The sequence below is a fragment of the Marmota monax genome, unplaced genomic scaffold, assembly GCF_021218885.2.
Source record: "Marmota monax isolate L192 unplaced genomic scaffold, Marmota_monax_Labrador192_F-V1.1 WCK01_AAM20220418_F8-fsc00444, whole genome shotgun sequence".
NCBI lineage: Eukaryota > Metazoa > Chordata > Mammalia > Rodentia > Sciuridae > Marmota > Marmota monax.
The window spans coordinates 78,851-103,119 of NW_026692644.1; the positions used below are offsets into that span (position 1 = coordinate 78,851).

The 24,269-nt window shown below is 40.6% G+C and overlaps 2 protein-coding genes and 1 pseudogene across 2 annotated transcripts; 1 reads left to right on the forward strand and 2 right to left on the reverse strand.

Annotated features, from left to right (window-relative positions):
• Window positions 1-446: 446 nt before the first annotated feature.
• On the reverse strand, window positions 447-1,399 carry LOC124093755 (olfactory receptor 2T4-like). Its single transcript, XM_046446324.1, is given in 2 exon segments — window positions 447-859; window positions 862-1,399. Coding segments are annotated over 2 exon segments (951 nt in total).
• Window positions 1,400-8,349: 6,950 nt separating this feature from the next.
• LOC124093756 (olfactory receptor 2T3-like) lies at window positions 8,350-18,730 on the reverse strand (annotated as a pseudogene).
• A 2,944-nt stretch (window positions 18,731-21,674) lies between these two features.
• On the forward strand, window positions 21,675-22,673 carry LOC124093757 (olfactory receptor 5AP2-like). The gene has a single exon (XM_046446325.1). It carries the CDS (start codon window positions 21,675-21,677, stop codon window positions 22,671-22,673), a length of 999 nt encoding a protein of 332 aa, XP_046302281.1.
• The last annotated feature ends 1,596 nt before the right edge of the window (window positions 22,674-24,269 follow it).

Genomic DNA, 24,269 nt, shown 5'->3' on the forward strand with positions numbered 1-24,269 from the left:
AAAATGCTGATCAGTTCTTGATGGTTAGAATGTTCAAATCATGGCTTCTCCTTTCTGAACTACACAGTGTGTGCCTGCCATCTGTAACCCCCTGCTGTGCAACAGCACACTAGAACTTCTCTCTCTCAGTTGTACACCTTGTCCTCTGAATGCTACCGTCACTGTTTTCCGAGAACATGGCTCTTCTCTTGTAGAATCGGTGGAGTTAGGGGCTCCTGTGGGATTCCACATGGCTACCATGTCACTGCATAATGCACTTTGGGTAGACGAGGGTGAAACCCAACAGCTTTCTGGTTCAAGGAGCAATTCCTGAAAGAGGTGTGAAAATGAGCTGAAGTGCCATGGTGGTCTTAGCATCTGAGGAGTAACCTTGGGAATCAATTCTAAACTCATGGTGCTCAGAATGAAGGAACTTGTAAATATAAATAGGTTATCATAACAATTTCTTACGCTGTGTTTTCTTTAAAAACTGGTCCCACATTCAACATTTTCTTTAGTGCTCCCATGACATCCTTATTCCTAAAACTATAGATTAAAGGATTCAGCACAGGGGTGAGTATGGTGTAAAAGACGGACACCATCATATCCTTCTCTGGGGTGTGGCTGGATCTGGGGAGCATGTAGGTTTAGATAGCAGCCCCATAAAAGAGAATGACCACCATCATGTGTGAGGAGCAGGTGGCCAGGGCCTTCTTCCTGCCCTCTGCTGAGTTCATCCTGTGGATAGTGAGCAAGATAAAGTAGTAAGAGCCTGAAATGACTGTCACCGGGATGAGGAGCATGAGGACGCAGCACAGGTACATGAAAACCTCATAGAGCGAGGTGTCTGAGCAGGAGAGCTTCAGTACAGCGGGGACAAGTGCTGGATCTCCCGGGATCTGCAGAATGGGAAGGTCATAGTGACAGGAGTGAACATGAAGCCATCCACTGATCCCAGGAACCAGCAGCCAGATGCCAGGAGGAGACACACCCTGTGGTTCATGAGGACAGGGTAATGGAGCGGATGGCAGATGGCCACATAGCGGTCATAGGCCATGGCTGCCAGAAGGAAAAACTCAGAACCTGCTAGAGTCACATAGAGGAACATCTGTATCCCACATTCTGGGACAGAGATGGTACTCACACCCAGCACTTGGTCCAGGAGCATCTTGGGCACAGTGATGGAGATGTACATCATGTCCATGAGGGACAGCTGGCTGATGAAGAAGTACATGGGGGTGTGAAGCTGGGTGTTGGAGTGTATCAGGATGATCAGGACAGCATTTCCAGACAAGGCCATCAGGAAAACCATAAAGATGACCACACAAAGCAGAGCTGGGTGTTGGGATTGCCTGAAGAGTCCCACTAGGATGAAATCTGCCCACCCCGTGTGGTTGGTCATCCAGGGGGTGATGTCCATGAGGCTCCACCTGGGCCACCAAGAAAGCTTTGGTTAGTGTTGTGCAGAAGGCTGAAATGAATGGTGTATGTGTGTGTGTTTATGCATGTGTGTGTGTGTGTGCCCACCTAATTATGCTGACCAGAAAAGTCCTACAGGTCTGTAACTTTGGGGCTTATAAATTACTTGTAATTCAATGAATTTCCCAGAAATTAATAATTCACCACTGTGGGACTGTGGCTTAAAGGGATTGGCGGTTCATACTGAAGTGACCAGAGTTGGGAGATGTGCGCGTCTTGATAGAAGATGCTGTTTGTAAACCAATGTTGGAAATTTGAAAAGTCACCACTGTGAGCAAACACAGACAGTAAATCACTGGAGAAAAGATAAATAAAACTCCTTATTTCTAAGCTTTTGTCATAGAAATCTGAATTGAATCAGCCTCTCTGGTTTAAGGCTTCTGGTGAGATCCTAACGAATGTGAGAAGTACATTCCTTATCTAAAGATTTAGAACATTTCTAAAACATCATTTGAGGAAAATTCATACCAAATGCTTCATCCCCTTCTGTCCACGGTATCAAACCCCATGTGAGTCTCTGTGGTTTTGTGGATAAAACCCTGATACATCTCTGATATCCTGGTGAGTCCAAATTCTCAAAAGACCCCTGATGGACCTAAGCATAAGCAGCCCAGAGTCTTCACCCGGGGATCCAGGGACGCTCCCTCCCTGACCCTCTTCTGTTCATTCTGCTTGACCTCAGGTGTGGTGAGACTCAACTAAACACAGTAAGGAATGTTCCCAGAACCTTGCCAGTGGATAAACAAATGTGCTCTCAAAGTTCATATTCACATTAATTATTTTGCAAAAGGAGCCTGGTGCTCTTAATGGTCTTATGGCATAAGACATGTTATGGCATCGGTATCTATATGACCAACCAAGGAGGTGAAATTGGAAATTTTGTACTCCCAGACAATTTAAGTGTCTGAATACTTATTTATATAAATTTGTATGAACTGTGTATATGGATTATATAAACCCATATAATATATACTTCTTAATCTTGTTGGCCAGTTTTGCTGAGCACCTGACCCCCTTTCTTGTAGTACTTGCCTCTTATGGTTCTTCTCCTTGAGCTTCTTCCACTTGCATTAAATCTCAGGGAGGAGGGCCAGGACTTAGAGGGTCACTGTCTTTGCCAGACAAGGATTCTGCTGGTTTTGCAAATGCCACCTGTATTATTGCCTGCTGCAATCAGTTTGTCAGGGGAGCTGAGATGCCCTCAGGACCACCGAACAGCACTTAGATGTCTCTATTAGTGGACTACTCCCCCCTCTGTCTTGCCACTCATAGCTTGCTTCTGCACTAGACAGTGAAGACAAATCCAAAATTAATTAAACTTTATAACTTTTAGGGAAGGTGTGGTTACTCTATCCAGGGAATAGAGTAAAATAAATAAAATAAGTTAAATAAATAAAACAAGTTAAATAAAATAAGTAAAATAAGTTAAATAAATGTGACTTAAAGTGCAATGTTAGAAGAGCTACAAAATAAGAAAGAGTAACAGAAGCAAAAACTACTTGGTGTTTCTAAAGAAGGCCCATAATGATTTCTTCTACTTATTGCCTACGGAACAAAATTGTTCCAACTTGTCACTTTCTAATGGACCTTGCAAATGTGGGCTGTTCTGGGGATGGCTTTGACAGTGGTCATGATACAGGGGTATTTCAGGGAAATTTTCCAAGTTTTAAGTGCAATGCTATGTTCTTACAATAATAATAATTCTAAACACTAGCTAAAACACTTGACTTTTTAGCAAGTTCAAGTTCTGGAGGTGCTGATGCAGTAGACAGCACATCAATGTTTATCAAATCCAGGACACATTGTACTTAAAATTATAATATTTCTATGTTATCACCTGCATTGGCAGATGGAAGCTGAGCTTTAGACAAGGCACACTTGCCAATTCAATCCCAAACTTGTGGTCAGAATGGGGCAAAGATTTGGCTGGAAGCTGCTTGCTGTTAGTGGTGGGAGAAAATGGTAGATGGTGCTGGGCAAGACTCGTGCACTTGAGTAAAATGCCACTGTCATCAAGCCACAGCCAAGAGCTGATCTGGTGCACCAGGGAACACATCTCTGGGTCTGTATCATGCACAGTGACCACCTCCTTTCCGATGCTTCCCCTTCTCTGTGCTTGGTTTTTCCGTAGCACAGTGTGTGTTTAGTCTGGAGAACTGTCGGTGCTGGTGGCAGAGCAATGCAGATTTTATTTGAAGCTTACAGCTCTGTCAAGCAGACTACCCTGAAAATCTGACCCCTTTCCTCTCTAGTACGTGCTTCTCAAAGTTCACCCCTGTAAGCTCTTGCCATTAATATTAAATCTCAGGAAGGACAACCAGGAATTAGAGGGCTTGACAGTACTAGGGCTGATTTACCAAATTTCATCTTCCCCGAGAGTCTGTGAAGTACACACTCATCTTATTTTGACCTTTAAGAGTTGAAAAATCCAAATTCTTGGGGGCATCCGTAAGGTCACCCGGCTTCCCTCAGTCCACTGTGGAGCCCAGAATCAAATCTGCTCAGTCCTCTTGGGGACAGAGTCCTCCCTCCACAGTTTGTAATTTGGATTTTAGGCCACTTGATATCAGCTTGATCAAAGAGCATAAATATGATTCAGACACTGTTTTCTCATTTAGAAAGAATTTCAAAGTCAAAATCAGTCATTCTTCCTCTGCAAAACTTACTATATTATTTACATCCAGTGATACGGAAAGAATGTATTTCAATTTACCCAGAAATAATTGGAAGGTAAAAACCCCTTTCCTATTATATTACACTAAATATGCTTTACAGGAGATGACATTCAAAAGAAAAAGACATCCATTTTTCTGCATACAAGTAGACGATAACAAAATAGCACCACAAGGAAATGCAGTGACATCCTAATAGACCACCTCTGGAGCAAAGCACTCAAGAGCAGTGATCCCCTCAGCCCTGCTGCATGTGGCCGTTTGGCTAACCTCACCTCCAGATGATGCCTCAGCCTCATCCACGGGTGTGCAAAGAAGAGTCAGAACGTGACATCATCCTGGCTCTGGGAGCCCATTCAGGAGTGGAGATGGTTTTCTGCAGACAAATCCCCTCTGGGACTTTGAAGAGGATATAATTAAGAGAGCTAAAGAGGCTATCATTACTGCTGTCCTTTTCTGGCTTCTCATTTTTTTTAAAAAAAATTTCATTTTATTTTCAAACACAAAATCTTGTTAATATAAAGATATTAACAATCATTGCACATTTCATCACCACCTCCAAGTTCTTATGTATGAATTATGTGTCAGTTGAATCTGTCCTATTCCATTTTACATAACATTTGTGGGTCTCTGCAGGTGATATGTGTGGAATGCCACCATCTCCCCTCTTATCTCATATATATATATATATATATATATATATATATATATATATATATATTTTAACTTGGCATTCAGTTTCTCTCTTGCAGACAAATCATTCTCAATTTTTTCCCAGTGTGAGTTCTAGAATGATGCTGGTCATCTCCCCTAACACAGAGGTCTAGTGACAGCTTCATCTACACACTGTTGGTCAGGCTGCCTCCTGAGCAGCAGCCACCTCTGACCTGCAGGGTTTCAGGCTGAAGATGGTTTGTCCTGCCTTCTTGGCCACCTACTTTCCTGTAAGGCTGTGAATTGCAGCCCCAGGGTCCTCTGGAGGGTGGGAGGAAGAAAGAAACTGGGTCTTTTCTCCCATGTCTGGAGATGGTCCCTGGCAGCAGCAGCAGGAGGAGGCAACAGGACCATGTCCATATTTCAGGATCTACCCCAACTATGTTCCTGCAGCGGCTTGCAGGTGTCTAGTTTTCTGCATTTCAGTAGTGGAGGGTGCCACCGCAGCCCTGAGGGCCATCTCCACCAGCTCTGTGGCAGGGTCACAGGAGGCTCCCAGTCTGAGTTGCTAGCATTCCCCTCCCGGCTTCCCCAGCTGTGTCTCCAGGCCTTCGACGCCTCTATGACCAGTTTCCTGGGAAAACTCTCCTACACTAAAAGTGCGTGAAACTGTATGTGGCTGAACACAGTGAGGTTATGTTGCATTATGTTAATTATGACATAGTTGCAATCCTCCTTAAATACTGAATAGTTATATTGGGATCAGATTTCTAACTGATACAATGTGGTAGAGCTTTTATCTTTTTGATGTGTGTGCATTTAAGGTGAAGGATATGGTGTTCTGATAAACACAGTGAAATGATTACCAATGACTGGCACAGTCCAACAAATTGAGAGGTCCATCTCCTCCCACCTCACCTCTCCCATGGTAGGTGATGCTAGGCAAGGGCTCAACACTGATGTGGGGATGGGCAAAGACTTGGGGAGTGCTGCCATGGGACGAGGGTGTTTGCAGGTGAAGACGTGGAATTGGGGAGTGCCAGAGTCTTATAGGTTGGACTGTCACACCATGAATTCCTAGTACCCAGTACCTCAGAATGTGGCTTTATTGGGAAATAGGGCTGTTTCAGTTAATTGAAGTGAGGTGAGGTCCCTAGTGAGGTGATCAGTGTCCTCACACAAGGGGTGACCTGGACACACAAGCTGTTGTAACAGCTTTGGAGTCACAAAGCCATAGCCCAGGAGCCAGCAGGAGCTGAGGCAGAGGCCACAACCAGTTCCTGCTTTTCTCCTGCAGAAAGCCAGGGGCTCAGTGATGTCCTGACCTCAGACCTGTGGTTCCAGAACCCTGGAGCAACACTTCTGGTATTCTAGGCCACACGGGCCTAGTGCTCAGTTACAATAGCCCTGGTGAAGTGACAGGATCTCCTCTGCTCTTGGGAAGCATGACAACCTAACAGCAGGCAGATGGCCATCCTCCCAAGATGGTGCTAACCTGATGCCTATGAGGGAGATCATTGGAACAGCAGCGCACGGGGAGTATGACGTTCCTATTTGAAAATCTTTAAAAAAGAACAATATTGGAGATCAGGGCTTCCAGATACTTAAATACACCAAGTCATCACTAATAAAAGTTACCATAACATAAACGTGACATCTCAAGTTGTTAGGAAAAAAATGGTTTTTCTTTCGATTTTTAATTGACTTATTGAGTTAAAATTGACATGTAATAAAAGGTATAGTATTCCAAATAAAACTTTTATACTATTCCAAATAAAAGAGACAAATGTAACAGTAAATAAATTCACATATCACCCTCAGCTGAATTCTCTCTCAAAGTGAAACAGCTATAAAGTACTTGCAATCTAAAATTCTTAAACCCTGGACATATGTTTCAGTATTAAAGCATGTCCTTGGATCCACCCAAATTAAGAGCATTTGACACAGCAGACACTCAGGTGGAAGGTCTATACTGTGAGAGGTATGTAAAGAATTTTTATTATGACAGAAGTACATCTAGTAAGAATTTCTTTTCTTTTTTTAGTTTATTTATTTATTTATTTCTTACATACATGACAATAGTGGAGTGCATTACATTCATAATCATCTATTCACAGCACAATTTTTCATAACTCTGTATATAGAGTATGTTCACACCAAATTATGCCATTTTACATGAGCTCTCTTATTATGTTTTTTTGCATTACAAATCTTAAAACACCATGGTATAAAGGTGTTTTAAGAATTTCTTTATAAAGGAAAAGATATAGAAACAACCAACCAAAATGGCCCAAGTGTTGGGAGAGGGGAATTATTTAGGTATTTTAAATTTTTGCATTAACCTGAAGGAGGTTAAAGGTTTCATGGGCTTTAAATGTCTTAATTTATAGGTTAATGAACAAAAAATTAAGAAGAGAGTATATGAGTATTAAGCATAGAGAAAAATGGAACTATTACAATGTAGTTATCAATCGATTCTTACAAGCTCAGAAAAAGAGAAAATATAGTACAAGCACCAAGCCTGGTGGAAGAGAGAGACATGTCCCAAATACAGCAGTGGCCACAGGCCATGCTCTCTCTGTGGCCTGCAGGGTGGGAGAATTGTTGGTCTGGAAGATGTGGCCGGTGTGAGCACCTGGTACCCAGCCACCACCATGAAACAGAAGGTCAGGGCTCCTGTTGGTGGTGGCACCTGAACAGCAGAGGGTCCCAAATCACATCCTTGCATGTTAATCAGAGGAAATGCTTAATTAAGAAACAGCAATCATCTCCTTATATCTTGATTCTGGAAAAACTACATAAAATAATAATGATCTCCTGGTTCTGGTGGATTTACAATATTCTCTTCACAGCATGATTTACGCTGGAAGAAGTAAGGGGTAGTGACAAGCCTAAAACTTATTTGTGATTTTCTCAGTTCTATAAATAAAAGGCTAAAGAGATTAAGATTCTATAACATCTCACCTTCTTCCAACGGTAGCATATTTGGTATAAGTATGGTAGACCATCACCTACAATAGACTGAAATCTAAGGAACCCACCTAGAAAAAGCACTTTCATCAAAGCAGATGGCTCCATGAACTCTCTGGAATGTCGTTTGTTAGAAGTAGTTTTTATAGCCAAACAGTACTAAAAACATTCAGGAAATGATCTAGCTTTTAGTATCTAGAAAAGTGTGTCATTTGCACTTACTGAGATATGAAAGCAAACCTTGGAATATGGTGGGTTGCCACAGTGACCAACAGCTTAGGGGTATTTCAAATGAGAAGAGCCACATTCGCTCGAGGGGTCTGCTGGGATCTGAAGTCTTCATGGAGAGGCACGCGTATCCCAAGACTATGCTAAAATTAATGAAATAATGTAAAAGGCATTTTATATGGCTTTTCTTATGGCGGATGTTGCAACACAATTAAAAAGACTTAACAATTAAATATAAAGAACTGGAATGAGTAAGCAGTGTGGAGGAGAAATGCCACACCCAGGAGAAGGAAGTGAAAATGTGTGGGCTCCATGCTGGAGCCTCCAAGGAGAGATGGGGGAGGAGGAGGGAGGGGAAGAGGCAGGCTCACTCCCAGGTGCTCCCTCTCAGGACCCTTGGGAGGCGCCTCCTTGACTGCAGCAGGCTTCTCGGAGTAGCAGTGACATCTTTGTTGTGCAGGCTGTGGATGAGGGGGTTCAGCACAGGGGTGAGGATGGTGTAGAAGGCCGACACCATCACATCCTGCTGCGCTGTGTGGTAGGAGCCAGGGAGCATGTAAGTGTAGATGGCCGCACCAAAGAAGAGTAGCACCACTGTCATGTGGGAAGAGCAGGTGGCCAGCACCTTCTTGCGGCCCTCGGCTGAGCTGGTCCTGAGATGAGGAGCAGGATGAGGGTGTAGGAGCTGGAGATGACCACGGTGGGCACGAGGAGCATAAGGACGCAGCACAGGTACATGAGTGTCTTGTAGAGGGAGACGGCCGAGCAGGAGAGCCTCAGCAGGGCAGGGGCCTCGCAGAAGAAGCTCAGGATCTTCCTGGATTTGCAGAAGGGGAAGCTCATTGGTATGGGCGTGAACAGCAGGCTGTCCAATGCTCCCAGGAGCCAGCAGCCGGACACCAGCAGCCGGCAGACCCTCTGGGTCATCAGCAGTGGGTAACGAGAGGTCTGCAGATGGCAGCATACCGGTCATAGGCCATGGCCGACAGAAGGAAAAACTCAGCCCCTGCCAGGGTCAGGTAGAAGAACATCTGGATCCCACAGCCTGCAGGGGAGATTATACAATGGTCTCCTGTGATCTGGCCCACCAGCATCTTGGGAACAGTCACAGAGATGTACAGGAGATCCATGAGAGAGAGCTGGGTGATGAAGGAGTACATGGGGGTCCAGAGGCGGGGCTCTGTTTAGATCCAGAAGATGAGAAGCATGATCCCAGCAAGGGCCATCTCCAAAAATAAGCAAATGGGCAACAAGTACATGAAAAGTTGCTGTGTGTCATTTGTAACTAAGGACATATGAATTAGAATCATCTCCAACCCACAATATGGCTACAATAATAAATAAATAATAGCAAGTCTGGGGGAGTATGTGAATCGTTTAGATCCTCTGAACTGTAAGTGTTCACAAAAATGATACAGCAATCAAGGATAATGTTTTACCCTCACAAAAGTTAAGTATATAATTACTATACAATCTGGCCATTCTGCTTGTTGGTGTGTATATAAAAGAGATATTTACTCTCCTAAGTTCACTGTAGCATTATCCACAAGGAGGTAGAAGGAAAGCAAAGTTTCATTGACAGATAAATGGATCTACAAAAGACTGTTTTAAAAGACTGAAATGGAAATATTAAGAGAAAGAAAATTCAGACACATGTTACAACATGAATCCTTATTGGGGATATTTTGCTAAGTGAAATAAGTCAGTCACAAAAGACAAATCCACTACAATTCCACCTACATGAGGTATATAGAGTAGTCAAAGAGAAATAGAAGTGGACGGATAGTTGGTAAGAGACTGAAAGGATGGGGAAGTTGGGAGCAGTGGTTTAATGTGCCTACTTTCAGTTTTACAATGTGAAATTAATTCTGAAGATAGTTTGCACAACACAGAATATTCTTAAGACACTGAACTGTATACTTGAAATAATAAAACAGTAAATTTATGTTATGTGATTTAAATTGAAGTTGAGAAAATTCTATCACCTTCCCTCACCACATTCTGTAATTGAGCAATATATGTGCCTCGAGGATTGCTCCAGGACTCTATGTTTGTAAAATACAAAAAAAAAATTGTAAAACTGTAATTGTTTAATAAAATGATTATTTTAATAATTAATTGCAGAATCTCCTTTCTCTGTCATTTGGAAGATATAAAAATCCATTGTGTGTTCATTTGAAACCTATATGTATTGAAGAATTGTTTTCTAACTGTCTAAGTTCAGTACTATGGCTCCAACATAAAGAATCTGCACTCAAAATGGACCAGAAGGTCTGAGCTCTTAGATTAGCTCGCCATCTCATTCCACAGAGCCATACTGGGGCCCGCGTAGGCCAGGAGACAGGATATAGAGTATTATAACAGAAAGGTTTTTGTCTTAAACTTGCAGAACTCTTAGCCAAGTGTTAGCTTTGCTTCCATCTAACTTTATAATCTAAATCAAGCCAGTTTTGGGTGCCAGTTTTCTCAGAGTCAAACAAAAGAAACAACATTCTCTCCTTCTTAAAGCTTCTGTGAACCTCAGGCCACCTGTACCTCTGACATCCAAACTGAGTCTAAGCCCTCTCCATGAAAAGACCCAACCTCAAAACTCTTCTTGTAAAGTCAATCCATCCAATTTAGATTACATAACTTGGAAGAAATCTTCTGCACAACAGAGGAAACAATTAAGAGCATGAAGAGAGAGCCTAAAGAATGGGAGGAAATCTTTGCCAGCTGCTCCTCAGAGGATTAATATCCAGAATATATAAAGAACTCAAACAAAAACAACAATAACAATAACAACAACAAAATTCAAATGACCCAATCAACAAGTGAACAAATAAACTAGACACTTCTTAAAAAAAAAAAGAAATACAAAGGGCAACAAATATATGAAAAATGTTCAACATCTTTAGCAATCACAGATATGCAAATCAAAACTAGATGGAAATTTCATCTCACTCCAGTTAGAATGGCAGTCATTGAGAATCCACATAATAATAAGCTGGAGAGGATGTGGGGAGAAAAGAACCCTTATGCACTGTTGGTAGGACTGTAAATTAGCACAACCACTATGGAAATCAATATGGGGTTCCTTAAAAGACTAGGAATGGAACCACCACATGACTCAGCTATTTACTCCTCAGTGTTTATTCAAACAACAACAACAACAACAATAAAGTATAGTATGAACTTTCCTCCTTAAATTTGTTCTCATTGGGTCTTTTGGTCACAGTAGTGAAAAAGATGACAAAAGCACTCTCTATGTTATTTTATATCATTAATGCATCTGAAAAAAATCTTAATATCAAGAAGTTAGTAATTTGTTGGTAGCAGCATATATAATTCTGCTGCTTCTTTCACGTCTATAAAAATATTCAATGTCCTTAGCAGTCAGGGAAATGCAAATCAAAACCACTTTCAGATTTCACTTTACTCTAGACAGAATGGTAATTATCAAAAATACAAATAATAATAAGTGTTGGTGAGGATGTGGGAAAAAGGTGCACTCAAACATTGTTGGTGGGAATGCAACCACTCTGGAAAGCAGTATGGAGATTCCCCAAAAGAATAGGAATGGACCCACCTCATGACCCAGCTATCTGACTCCTTGGTATTTTTCCAAAAGATCTAAAGCCAGCATGCTACAGTGATGCAGCCACATCAATGTTTATAGCAGCACAATTCACAATAGTCAAGATATGGAACCAGCCCAGGTGCCCATCAACAGATGAATGGATAAAAAAAATGTGGTGTATACAGGCAATGGAGTTTTCTTCTCAATCTGTCAGAAGAATGAAATTATGGCATTTTCCAGAAAAACAAATGAATGGAGAACATCATGCTGATTGAAATACGCCAGACCCAGAAAGTCAAGGGTCAAATGTTTCCTCACATATGCAGAACCTAGAGAGAAATAAGTAATTTAAAAAAGGAGACAAGGACTCTCATGAAAATAGAAGGATGAATAGTGAAGTAGAGGAAGGGGAGGGGAGGGAAGAGAAATGCAGAAGGGGTGGAACAGCAGAATAAAGTCAGCCAAACTATGTCATATACATGTAGAAGCATAGCACATTGAATTCCAATTTTATGTATGACTGTAATACACCAATGAAAAAGTAGGTCAGTCAAGAAAAAACCCAAAATCATCTATTTACCATGCCTTTGCTAAAAATTTATCTAAAAATAGTAGAAGAAAATTTAATGCCAAATTTCAAATTGCCTTGAAGGGGAAATTGATGCACAATGGTGATGCAGAACATCAGTAGATCAGATCTGTAGACCCACACGTTCTATACTTAAACTCAGACTTGGAGCAATTATGAGGTCACACTAAGAACTGCAAATAACATAACTGTGTGTTCTAGTAGGTCAGGAGGTAGAGAATGGAATGCAATCGACTTCACCATTTGTTTCACGAAATTCCTAGGATCGAACACATCTGTGTGTGTATTTGTTGCTCTGGCCATCAACCTGCTCATGAAGGATTCACAGATCCGGTGATGGCTCACAAAAACTCATCCAGTGACACCCCAGATTCCACTCTGGGGTCTGGGCCTCATTGTGTGCCCCAGTCTGAAGGTACTATGCCAAGTCCTCAGCAGTTACAGCATGAAACATTCCATCTTAAATCGTCTTATCCAAGACTCTTAAACCTTGTAAATACTCTTATTAAAATACTCACTACTGTCAGTCTGGATGATTCTGCCCCCAAGTGCAGTGTATTCTGTATACAGACTTTGTGTGATAGTTAGAAATCCCCTGGTGGTTTTTATAGGTGCTAGTTCCTGAAGGGGACTACCTCATGTGACACAGCCCTTCACTTCTATGCCCTTTGTAAGGGACAGGCGAAACATCAGAGGAAGAGACCACCAAGAGACTGTCTCATGCAACAGCAAAAGGGTTTATTTGGGGACCAGCATGCTGGGGCTTAGAGTTCACTAGAGCAAAGAGAGGTAGAGCACTGGGAACAGCTTAAGCAGAGCTTATATACTTTTCTTGGAGAGGGCAGGGAGGGAAGTTCATTGAAGGGTCAGGGCGAGTGGGCAGTTTGCCTGCAACTGAGTGAGGGAGTGCATTCTGCAGTTTGGCAGTTGGGGACAGCACATTCTGGGAAGAAGATTAGCAAACAGTTCTCAGGATTTCAACAGTGTTTTGTTAAGCATACAGAAAAATGGAATGACAAGTACCTGTTTTATTAACCTTTCACCTTCACTTGGTATGGGATAATGATAATGCCACACCAAGTGATAAAATAGATATATTTTTAAAGCAGACGTGGTGATAAATGCTTTTTTAGTACAAATATATGTATATGGGAGAGAAGAAGCTTGGATTTCTATTATAATATATAAGGGTCAAATATAAAAATTGGAATAATCATTAATTCTTCATCTCATTATTACATTTCCCCTATATACTTAATGAAATAAGTATATGCTAAATAAAATGGTCATACATACTTATGTATGCAGATATATGTGCATTGGTGTGTATATATTTGTATATGTTTATATATGCACAGAATTTACCTTGAGTTAATATATGGTAAAAGATAACTTGGAATAGGTATTCAAGATGTGGTCCCTTTTAGTATGTTGAAAATGATTTCATCACAAAATAAAATATTTTGTCTATTTATATAATATACTCTAAATGTTAGCAATCTGAGAAAATATCCCAGTCACATGTAGGAGAATCAGTTGAGAAAGCTGAACATCCTTCACGTTTACTTATGTAAAGGAACCTCGAAGGGTGTTTGCCTTGGGGCTCATTCTCTTTATCCACACGAGAGTTACTTTCAGAGGTTTGTGTCCACTGAGATTGAGTGGGAGATGGAGTGGTGAACTTAGTTCTCATCTCCTTTACCACAGACTACCTTACATCTTAACAGGAAAAACATCCAAAAACTTCCATCAAAGCTGACCCACATCAGGGCGAAGGGCAGCTTTTAAATGATCTTAATTTTAGACATGAAATTTTCAATGAATGCTTTCAAACATTCTAATTCATGGCAAAAGTTTCTGTAGAACACTCAATAGGACCAGGAAAGCTGCTGCTGTCTCAGAAAACACCTGTGAAAGTGGACCTTGACTCATATTTTCTGGACTCCAGGGAAGTTGTTCCTGTCCACCCATTGTACTACTAATAAAGTTAAACAGAAGCAATTACACTGTTTATTCAGGAACATTATTTTCTGTCTTTGATTGTTCTACTATTTATATTACCAGTAAATGTATATATTTTTGGTACATTTTATTAATCAATCAACTATAAGAAAAACTTTTAAAATATGCAATGAGCATAAAATAAATAAGGCTAGCTTAAGTGTTTTAAAAATTCTTTGTTAATAGTGGTGGTTCCTGAAAACTATGACGTGACTATCTTGGTTGGAATGATTTCTGTAAAGTCCGTGCTGCACAGTGCAGAGTCTGGATCTCAGGAAGTAACCAACACGCCGCAGTTTTCCTCTCCCAGGACGGTGTGTTGGGTGTGCCTCCTGCAACTCACTCTGACTTGAGGTCTTCCAGATGCTTCAGGAGAAGCTTACAGAATTCACCAACCTTCTTACGGGTGGTGGATCTTCTGCATAGGTCCACATGGTCCTCAGGAAGAGGAAACCCTCTGCTACGCCAGCTTATCTGCTATTTCAGAGACTGACACTTACTTACTAGATGGTTTTCAGAAGACCTGATAATTTTACCCTTAACACACATGATAGGGTGCAAATCTCTCAGGGTGCCCAGAGGTGCAGTTTCCATATATCTCCTCGTATCTTGGGAGAAAGGAGTCTCGGGGAGAGGTCACTGACTGAGAATGCTATATGGATTTACAAAGAGAATTACAAAGAAACAAAGAAGAAGAATCGGTGGAGTATAGGGAGGGGACAGGGGAGGGAAAGAGGAAGTCCTGGGGACTGAATTGGAGCAAATTATATTCCACACCTGTATGGTTAGTCCCAATGAACATCCTTAGCTGTGTTTGTTTGAATGCCTGTGATCATTTTACCATTCAGTAGCAAATAGCAGCAATCATGAAGGCAATTATCTTGTTATTTGCATGTTTTCATCCACAACATGTACCACAATATTTAATAAATCATGGATGATAATTTTACATCAGATTATACTTTTTAAAAAGATAACATCGTGTATATATCTGCATTACATATACATGTAATTTAATATACATTTAATACATATTTACAAAAAAGGTATTGAATTCTACATTTAGTTTAATATATATTTATAAGTAAATAATATCATTTGAACATATGTTTTATAAATAAAATTTTTAAAAATATTTTTTAGTTGCAGATGGACACAATACCCTTATTTATTTATCTTTTTTTGTGGTGCTAAGGATCGAACCCTGTGCCTCACACATGCCAGGTGAGCGCTCTACCTCTGAGCCACAACCCCAGCCCCTGAGCAAATATTTTTAAATGGCTGAAATAATTTGGTTTCTTTAAATATGCACCAACTCTGTTTAATCCACTTAATAACCTTCATTTATTTTACTGTACCTAATGTATTGAATCTTCCACTATTATAGTCATTTCAGTTATAAACACTGAAGGCACTAGATTTCAAGAAGAGAGAGGGCTCCATTTTATCAAGTTTCCCAAACACACATTATAGAACTTAAAACTTGTTATGTGTCTGTATATAGTCCAGACCATTTCAACACGACTTCAGAAATTATGAGGATAGACCGTGAGTTCCATTGAAGTTGAGATGTGTTTTTTTACTAAAATTCTAATTCCATCAGTTAGTCTCTGGTGACATTGCAGCGAGTTCGTATGTTTTCAGGTCTTACATTTCATGTATATGATTTGGAAAATATTATGAATTGAAGGAATATTTCAAAGGTCATGTAAGCAAACATTTCCTCATGCATTATGTGGGTTAATATGTGGCATATGATTTTTATCAGTTTTGGATATTAGTTGTCACTCTAATCAGAAACACATAAAGTGAAATCTTTGTGTCTTACTACCTATTTCTTATGTCAGTTAAAAAAATAACTTAGAATGGATCACAAAATATGCCTGCAAATGTATTTCTGTCTTTGAGTTTGATTAGGTCACCAGCAAGCTAGAAGCCTGACCAGTACCTGTTGGATTTGATTGGCATGTATTCATCTTCTTCTAGATAACAGCCGTGGGCCTGGAGTGGAAACATGTAAACTTCCATAAAGCGTTCCAACCTCAAACTTAGAAGCACATCTTACTTTCTTATTCTGAGGACAGTTGTGGCTTTGAGTTTGTCAGGTTCTGCTCTCAGATCTTTGCTCTGGGACTTCATCTTGTCTCCTTGCCAAGTCGCAGCACCTGAAGGAGCCACTCTGCTCCTGTTAACACAGAACAGGGTGGGGAGCCACCCTGGGGACCGACACTGAAGGAACTATTATAATCCTCACTCTCGACTCTCACAAAATTGTGCTGAGATTTCCTGAGGACAGAACTCACTGCAGAGCTGGAGGGGCAGCTGAGTCAGCTGAAAGGGAGGGCAGAGCACAGGGCACTAAGGTGAGGCTGACTTGACCTTAATCAAGACCCTTCTTCAAGACCCTCTGCACAATTAAGTTAAATTCTAGCAAGGCAGCTAGAAAGCTAGATCAACCACACTTTTCTGAAGAACCCCAATGGAGCTATGAAAATGGTAGAACTCAATTAAACAGTGTTGGACCACAATGAACTAAGTTTTAAAAGCAGAACTATTAATAATGGCCATACTTAATTGTGCTTATTACATGGCCATGCTTTCTGGAAGACTTTTATCTGTGAAACACTTTGGTCCTTACGGTGAAGTGCACACTTTAATTATCCTCATTTAACTGGTCCGTCTACTAAAACATGGAAAGAACAAGACCTTTGTCCAGGAGAGCACTCAGTCAGTGAACCCAGGGCTCCGGCACCAGAGTCCCTGATGTTAACCACCTTCCTGCACTGATTCTACGGTGCAGCCTTCATATCACTATGCTTATTTTGCACAAGAGTCTATAATATATTTTTAGCATTATCAGGGACATTTATCAATACATAAACCAATATTTAGATCTTTTAAGTTGAAAATCACTGAAATGAATCTATAACATGGTGTTTCATAAAAATACAAATGATTCAATTTAATTTTTTTAAACAACAAAATTTAAGACATATGAATGCTTTAGTCTTTTGTCTTAAAAAGATACACTGTGGTATAGATTTTTGAAATCAAATTTCCCATTTAGAACTGCAACTTCATTTTTATTAAGAGAGTGATTTTGGGTAAATGGCCTAGCTCTCCAAATTTCATTGTTCCTGTTTGTAAAATGAGAATGATCACAGTATTTACCTCACACAACAGTTTGCATAAAGATCAAATGAAACACCTGTATAGCAGTTGGTACCCTGTCTAGCATGAGAAATCACTCAGTATATTTATTATGGAACTACAGAGCTCATTGTTCAAACTTTTCATTGGACTACTAGCAGAATAGGAGGTAGAAGTGTATCTTAATTTAGAGTTCAGAACACATTTTGCAATATAATATTAACTTTGCACTCCGTCATCCTCGAGAGCTCTTTGCTCCCAGAGTCTGCATTTTCTGATGACATTCATCCAAAGACTGTAAGTATTTGACATCCAGGTGTGACGTTTCATTAGATTTTCTACCTTGTTCCCATAAATGTAGGAATAGATGGAATAAGACACTTGGGGGATCCAACAGTATAACAACATGCACCTCAGCAGTTGTCTGTTTCAAGGCTTTCATAGCAGAAAGCTTACGCATGCTTTTCCCATTTCAAAGCTCATGTTAATTGATTCAGACAGATCCAGACCCCGTGCTGGGTCACTCATTTCTATGTTGTGTTATCTCAGGATTGGGGGTTTCTAAGGAGCACAGAGAAGGTTTGCAACAGAGGGTGATAATCCAGCAAAAGATCCCAAACAAGAGCACGCAGCAGTACTAGTGTTGCTCAGTGCTCACATTTAAAAAGGTGTCAGGTCAATGAGGGGCCAAGAGAAACGGCTCTGGAGTCAGGAAAAAAAAATAAGCAGGACAACTTGGCACATCTTGGCACATTTCCTAATGGTGAAACTCAGTGGTATTAGTATGTGGTACTGGTGGCTTTTTTGAGCATTAAAGACAGTTTTAATATTTTTAGATTGATATATTATAACAATTATCCAATAGCTGTTTTTTTTTTTTTCAGAATTAGGTTTTGGTGACCTTCATTTTCTACATCAATCTGTTACAACACAGCTATAAATGCTTATCTGAAAAGCACTTAAAATGGAGACTTTGGGCTGGGTGCATGGTGCACACCTGTAATCCCAGTGGTTGGGGAGGCTGAGGCAAGAAGATCATGAGTTCAAAGTCAGCCTCAGCAGAAAGTGAGGCGCTAAGCAACCCAGTGAGATCCTGTCTCTAAATAAAATACAAAATAGGGCTGGGGACGTGGCTCAGTGGTCAAGTGCCCCCGAGGTCCCCAGAAAAGGAGACTTTTGTTTTCATGGATGTCAAGTCTTCAAATGTATCAAAAACTCCAGCTGCATGATTTTGCTCTGTTTTTTTTGATGAGATTTCCTTTGTGAGATTCTTAGGCACTAACTCTCCCAGGAAGAAGAGTGGCCTTTGATGAGACAGGATCATACTCCTGCTCCTCTGGAGTTAGCTGGTTAGTGCCCCCTCTCCTCAGGGCCTCCTGTAAGACGTATGACACTCCCTGCAGCAGGCTCACTGTGTCTAGGCACGGTGGTGTGCAGCAGCACAGTCATGGCTATGTTTGTGGCAGTGTCACAGCTGTAACTATGTTTTGTGTTGACTTGCCTTGCTTTGTGCCTGGGATGGATTTGTGATCTGCTTCTTTGTGTACAAGACTTTGGGATCACTTCCAGCAGTGTGAGCGGGCACTGGAAGTGGGCAGCCATGCTGTGCCCTGCCCACTGTGAGGAGCCTGTGAGTCAGAACACCCAGAGCTGGAGTAAGAGAGGCACTTGCTCTCTCCTTCAACACATTGACTCCAACAGTCACCCAGTTTCAGCTCCGTCCCCGGCTCCATTCCAAGGAGGAAATCTTACCCTACAATGAAGTTCCAGCTTACTGTAGCTCAAGGTGCCCTAAGATTAGCTGCTTAAATACATTATTGTTGTTTTGTGTGTAATATTTAATGATGAAGAGAGTGTATTGGAGGGGGAGTTATTATAGATAAAAAGGAAAAATAGTTTGATAATCATTAATTCAAGAATAGATTAATGAATGATTGTAGTAAAAGGCCTAATTAGTAAAAACAACATCATGTATTATTGGATTTCTTTTGCCTTGTATTATAACCACAACTTCATCAATCTTTAAAAATATATATATATATATATATATATATATATATATATATATATATATATAATGATGTCTTTTAAATATACAAATGGCATATATTCATTGTTTTAAATATATAAAATAATAAAAACACAAAGAACTAAACTTAAATACCTGAAGGCTTTTTAGTATGTCTTATTTTTTTCTATGAACCTATTTACAGATTTTAATCATTTAGCCTCTTGATTAACTTGTCTATTTTTGTTATTAAATATTCATCTATAACATCATGTTAGTAATTTCTACTCAACTCCAGCCCCTACTGGTCTTGACTATTCTTTCTCTTCTTGGGGTTTTCTGTTTGCCATGAATCTAGCAGTCTAGCAGGTCTTTTGCTAATGCCAGATATACCCATCTGAGGACAAGTTGTTAGAGGATGAACTAGAGGTGGAAAATGTGGAACATTTTTTTTTATTATTATTTATTTATTTATTTATTTTTTATTGGTTGTTCAAAACATTACAAAGCTCATGATATATCATCTTTCATACATTTGACTCAATTGGGTTATGAACTCCCATTTTTACCCCATATACGAATTGCAGAATCACACAGAAGGGCGATAGCTGGGTCAAATGGTGGATGCATTCCCAGCTTTCCCAGGAATCTCCATACTGCTTTCCAAATTGGCCGCACCAATTTGCAGTCCCACCAGCAGTGTACAAGTGTACCCTTTTCCCCACATCCTCGCCAACACTTATTGTTGTTTGACTTCATAATGGCTGCCAATCTTACTGGAGTGAGATGGTATGTATCTTAGGGTGGTTTTGATTTGCATTTCTCTGACTGCTAGAGATGGTGAGCATTTTTTCATGTACTTGTTGATTGATTGTATGTCCTCCTCTGTGTGTGGTGCTGGAGATTGAACCCAGGGCTTTGTGCACGTAAGGCAAGCACTCTACCAACTAAGCCATATCCCCAGCCCTGTCATTTTCTTCTAATTGGTTTGAGTGAATTTGAATATGTAGATTACCTACATGGTAGAACTCTTGTTGTCAAGAATTTTAAAAAATATATCTAAAAACAACAATAAATAATGATGACTAACTACCATCATTTGTTAAATACTTTCCATTTACTGAGCTCTTAAATGCAATGTAAGAGCTCCTATGATGTAGGTCTCCTAAACAAAAACAAAAACAAACAAACAAACAAACAAAAAATATATATATAAAATATATACCATGGTGGGTATGAGAGCTACCCTCCCAGTATATCCACACACTGATTCATGGATACAGTACCTTTCACTGCAAAGGACATTGAGACAGGGTGGCAGGATGGTGGTTATCTTGGTCCATCTAGAAGGATCCGATTTCAACACAAGGGCATTTAAGAATACAGGATGGTTACATACAGAAAAAGCAAGTCCAAGAGCAGAGAGGTCAGAGAGAAGAGAAAATGCTGTGCTTCCAGTTTTAAAAACACAAGGGACCATGGGCTAAGGAATGCAGGTCTTTAGAAGCTGGAAAAGGTGAACAAATTCTCCTTCAGGGCTTCTGTAAGGAAGCATGCTGGTTAACAAGTGCAGACCATGGGCACTGCATTGTATTTCCTTAGAACTGTAAGATCATTAATTTCTGTTGATTTATGCCATTAAAGGTAATTTATTTCAGCAGTAACAGGAAACCAGTGTAGAGGGTGTGGCACAGGGTTTGGTCTTGTCCAGAAAACCAATGTCACTTGCCAACATCTCCCAGCTCTGTCTGATGACAGTTCTTACATGATGCAGGATTGGCTCAATGGCTAGTTCTCAGGGGCACTCATGTCCAATGTTGTGCGTGTGTGTGTGTGTGCGCGCGTGCACACACACACACACTGCAAGGCATTGAATCCAGGGCCTTGCACACTAGGCAAGTGTTCTGCCACTGAGCTGGACTCTCAGTCACTGTCTTTATTCTTTGATTTTGAGACTTCTCTAAAGCATTTTAAGAGTAAAACAAAGCAAAGCAAACCAAAACAAAACCCTTAGGTAAGTGAAGTAAATAAAGGATGCAAAGTAAATCAGGGACTCATTTCCATATATTGTTGGTGAGATGACATGGGTAATACTGATAAAGGTCATCGTACGTAACTAGAGGTGTTTACAGGTGCAGACTTCTTATGTCAATGCTTATTTGATCCCATTTTTATTTCCTTTGCAGCAGAGGTTTTTCCAATTTCATGGCCTATGGAATCCAATAAACCAAGACACTGTAACAGGATTATAAACAGAATGCTTTTAGTGCCACGTGGAGATCTCTAATTTCATTTTAACCCTGAAGCAGTAAGTTGTAGGGAACTTGCAGAGTTTCCCCTTCCTGGCCCTCTTCCTCCTCCGCCTCCTCCGGCTGCCATTACACAATGGCCAACTGTACACAGGTGTCAGAGTTTGTCCTACTTGGCTTCAGGGGCGGGCCAGGAATGCAGAAAGCTCTGTTTCTGGTCTTTTTGGTGCTGTATGTTGTCACCATGGTGGGAAACTTGGGCATGATTGCAATCATCAGGGCCGATGCTCACCTCCACACCCCCATGTACGACTTCCTCCAAAGCCTTTCCCTCCTAGACGTCTGCTATTCTTCCACAATTGTGCCCAGGGCCCTGGTAAACTGCCTGAAAGATGACCGCAGGGTGTCCTTTGCTGGGTGTGCGTCTCAGTTCTTCTTTTTGTCTCTGTTTGGCACCACCGAGGCTTTCCTCCTGGCTGCCATGGCCTATGACCGCTTCTCTGCCATCTGCAACCCTCTTCTGTACCCCATGAGCATGACTCGCCGGGTCTGCGGACTACTGGTGTCCGGGTCCTACGCATGGGGCCTAGTGAATGCTGTCACTCAGACAACAATGACCTTCAGGCTGTCCTTCTGTGGGCCAAATGAGATCAACGACTTCTTCTGCGATGTCCCCCCACTCTTGTCCCTGTCTTGTTCAGACACCTCTGTGAACCAGTGGGTTCTCCTCGGCCTGTGTGGCTTCATCATTGTCGGCACCTTCTTGGTTGTGTTGGTCTCCTACTTCTGCATCATCTCAGCCATCCTGAAGATCCGCACCGTGCAGGGACGCCACCGAGCTTTCTCCACGTGTGCCTCCCACCTCACTGGGGTGTGCTTGTTTTTCGGGACCGTGTTTTTCATGTACGCACAGCCCAGTGCCGTCTCCTCCCTGGAGCAGAGCAAGGTGGTGTCCATCTTTTACACGGTTGTCATCCCCATGTTGAACCCCCTCATCTATAGCTTGAGGAACAAAGATGTCAAGCAGGCTCTGAAGAGGGCCAAGCGGAAGCTCTCAGGGGTTCTGGGTCTGTGGATCTCACAAAGCAGTCTGGAATCTGCTCCAAACCACCGCGGCTCGTGGGTGGGCACTTAGGTGGCTTTACCAGGCTTCTCCGTTTCTGTGTGGACATCTGTAATGTAGAAGACAGAGTGTCCTTTAATTGTCTTGATATCTTTAATAATGAGCAATATCAAGGCTTATGGGGAATAAAATGTTACAACTGGAACAATGGATGATTAAATAGGCAGAAAGAGCGTGTCATTTTTTACCTCATATTTCATATAGCATCTTTATCAAGCACCACCAGAAAATAGGTATAAATTGTACTTGTATAAAATCAGTAAAATGTTTTATCTTGAAGTACAAATGCAAATCCTTCCCAAAGGTAAAGAAAAATAAAATGCTTCAGTGTTTAACCTAAAAATATTTAGAAATATATAATTTAGTAATTAGATTTTTCGTATTAAATTATATGTTAAGCAGACTTTGTGGAAGCATAATTGACACACTCAACAATTAAGATGTACATCATCTTTTGTGGGCACCTTGGAGGATCTGGCTCTTTTCCTGAACATAATTATTTTGAGATCCATCCAACTAGTAGCAATATCAATGCTCTATCCTTTCCATTTTGGGATAATTTTTCATTGTATGAATAGACTATAATTTGTGTATTGCTTTGTGTGATGATAAACATTGGGCTGTTCTCAGATTGGGGCTATTACACATATAGAAATCATGGATATTTTGGTGAATAAATCTGTTTTGGGGTGTTTGCTTTAATTTCACCTAACTAAATACCTGAAGGGTGGAAGGGCTGACTGTCATAGTTAATACAGGTGGCTTTTCAGAGTTTGTGCTATTTAATGCTCTCATCACCAATGTGTGCCCTTCAGTCCTCTTCATCCCTGTGAGCATTTGGTATGGTCTGCCTTCTTCATGTAAGCTCTTCTAGTAATTATGTAGTTGTGTCACATTTTGATTTAACACGTGTTTGCTAAATGCAAAATGATAGAATCTTTTCATGGACTTATTTACCATGTGAACACCTTTGCTTTGTGAAATATCTGTTTAAACTTTTTGCTCTTTTTTCTCCCTTGGGTGGGAAAAAAATCGTTTTTCTGATTATGGAGGTCTAGAAGTTCCTTATATCTTCTAAATAAATGCCCCTGATGAAATACATGATTTAAAGTCTGTGTGTGACTTGATATATCTTTCTTTAACATTGCACTTCTAAGAGCAGAGGTTTTAGTTTTTATTAAATCCAATGTATCAATTTATGAGTGGATGTGTTTGCATTGTCTTACTAAAATAGATCTTTAATCCAAACTCATAAGTTCTTAGTTATGTTTTTCTACTAGATACAGTTTTGGGCTTACATTTGAGTCCAAGGATCAGTTTCAGTTAATTTAAATAGTGCCAGGCTGAGTTCAAGTTTCATTTTGCACATAAATTCCAATATTTCAGAACCATTAAAAAATACTAGACTGTTTTCAATGAATTATCTTGGACTTAGGTTAAAAATCAGTTGCCAGCCCCTCTGGGGATTTTGTTTTCTGAAACTGTTCTCATGTTCTGTTGATCTATTTGCCGATCTTTACACCATTAACAGATGGAATTACACCAGCTTCTGCATCACAAAGAAAAATTTACAGTTTTCATACTTTTACAGACTGATCATTGAGTGTT

Bases quoted from the DNA above. Each gene is read 5' to 3' on its own strand.
- LOC124093757 (XM_046446325.1), top strand. From the start codon at position 21,675: ATGGCCAACTGTACACAGGTGTCAGAGTTTGTCCTACTTGGCTTCAGG.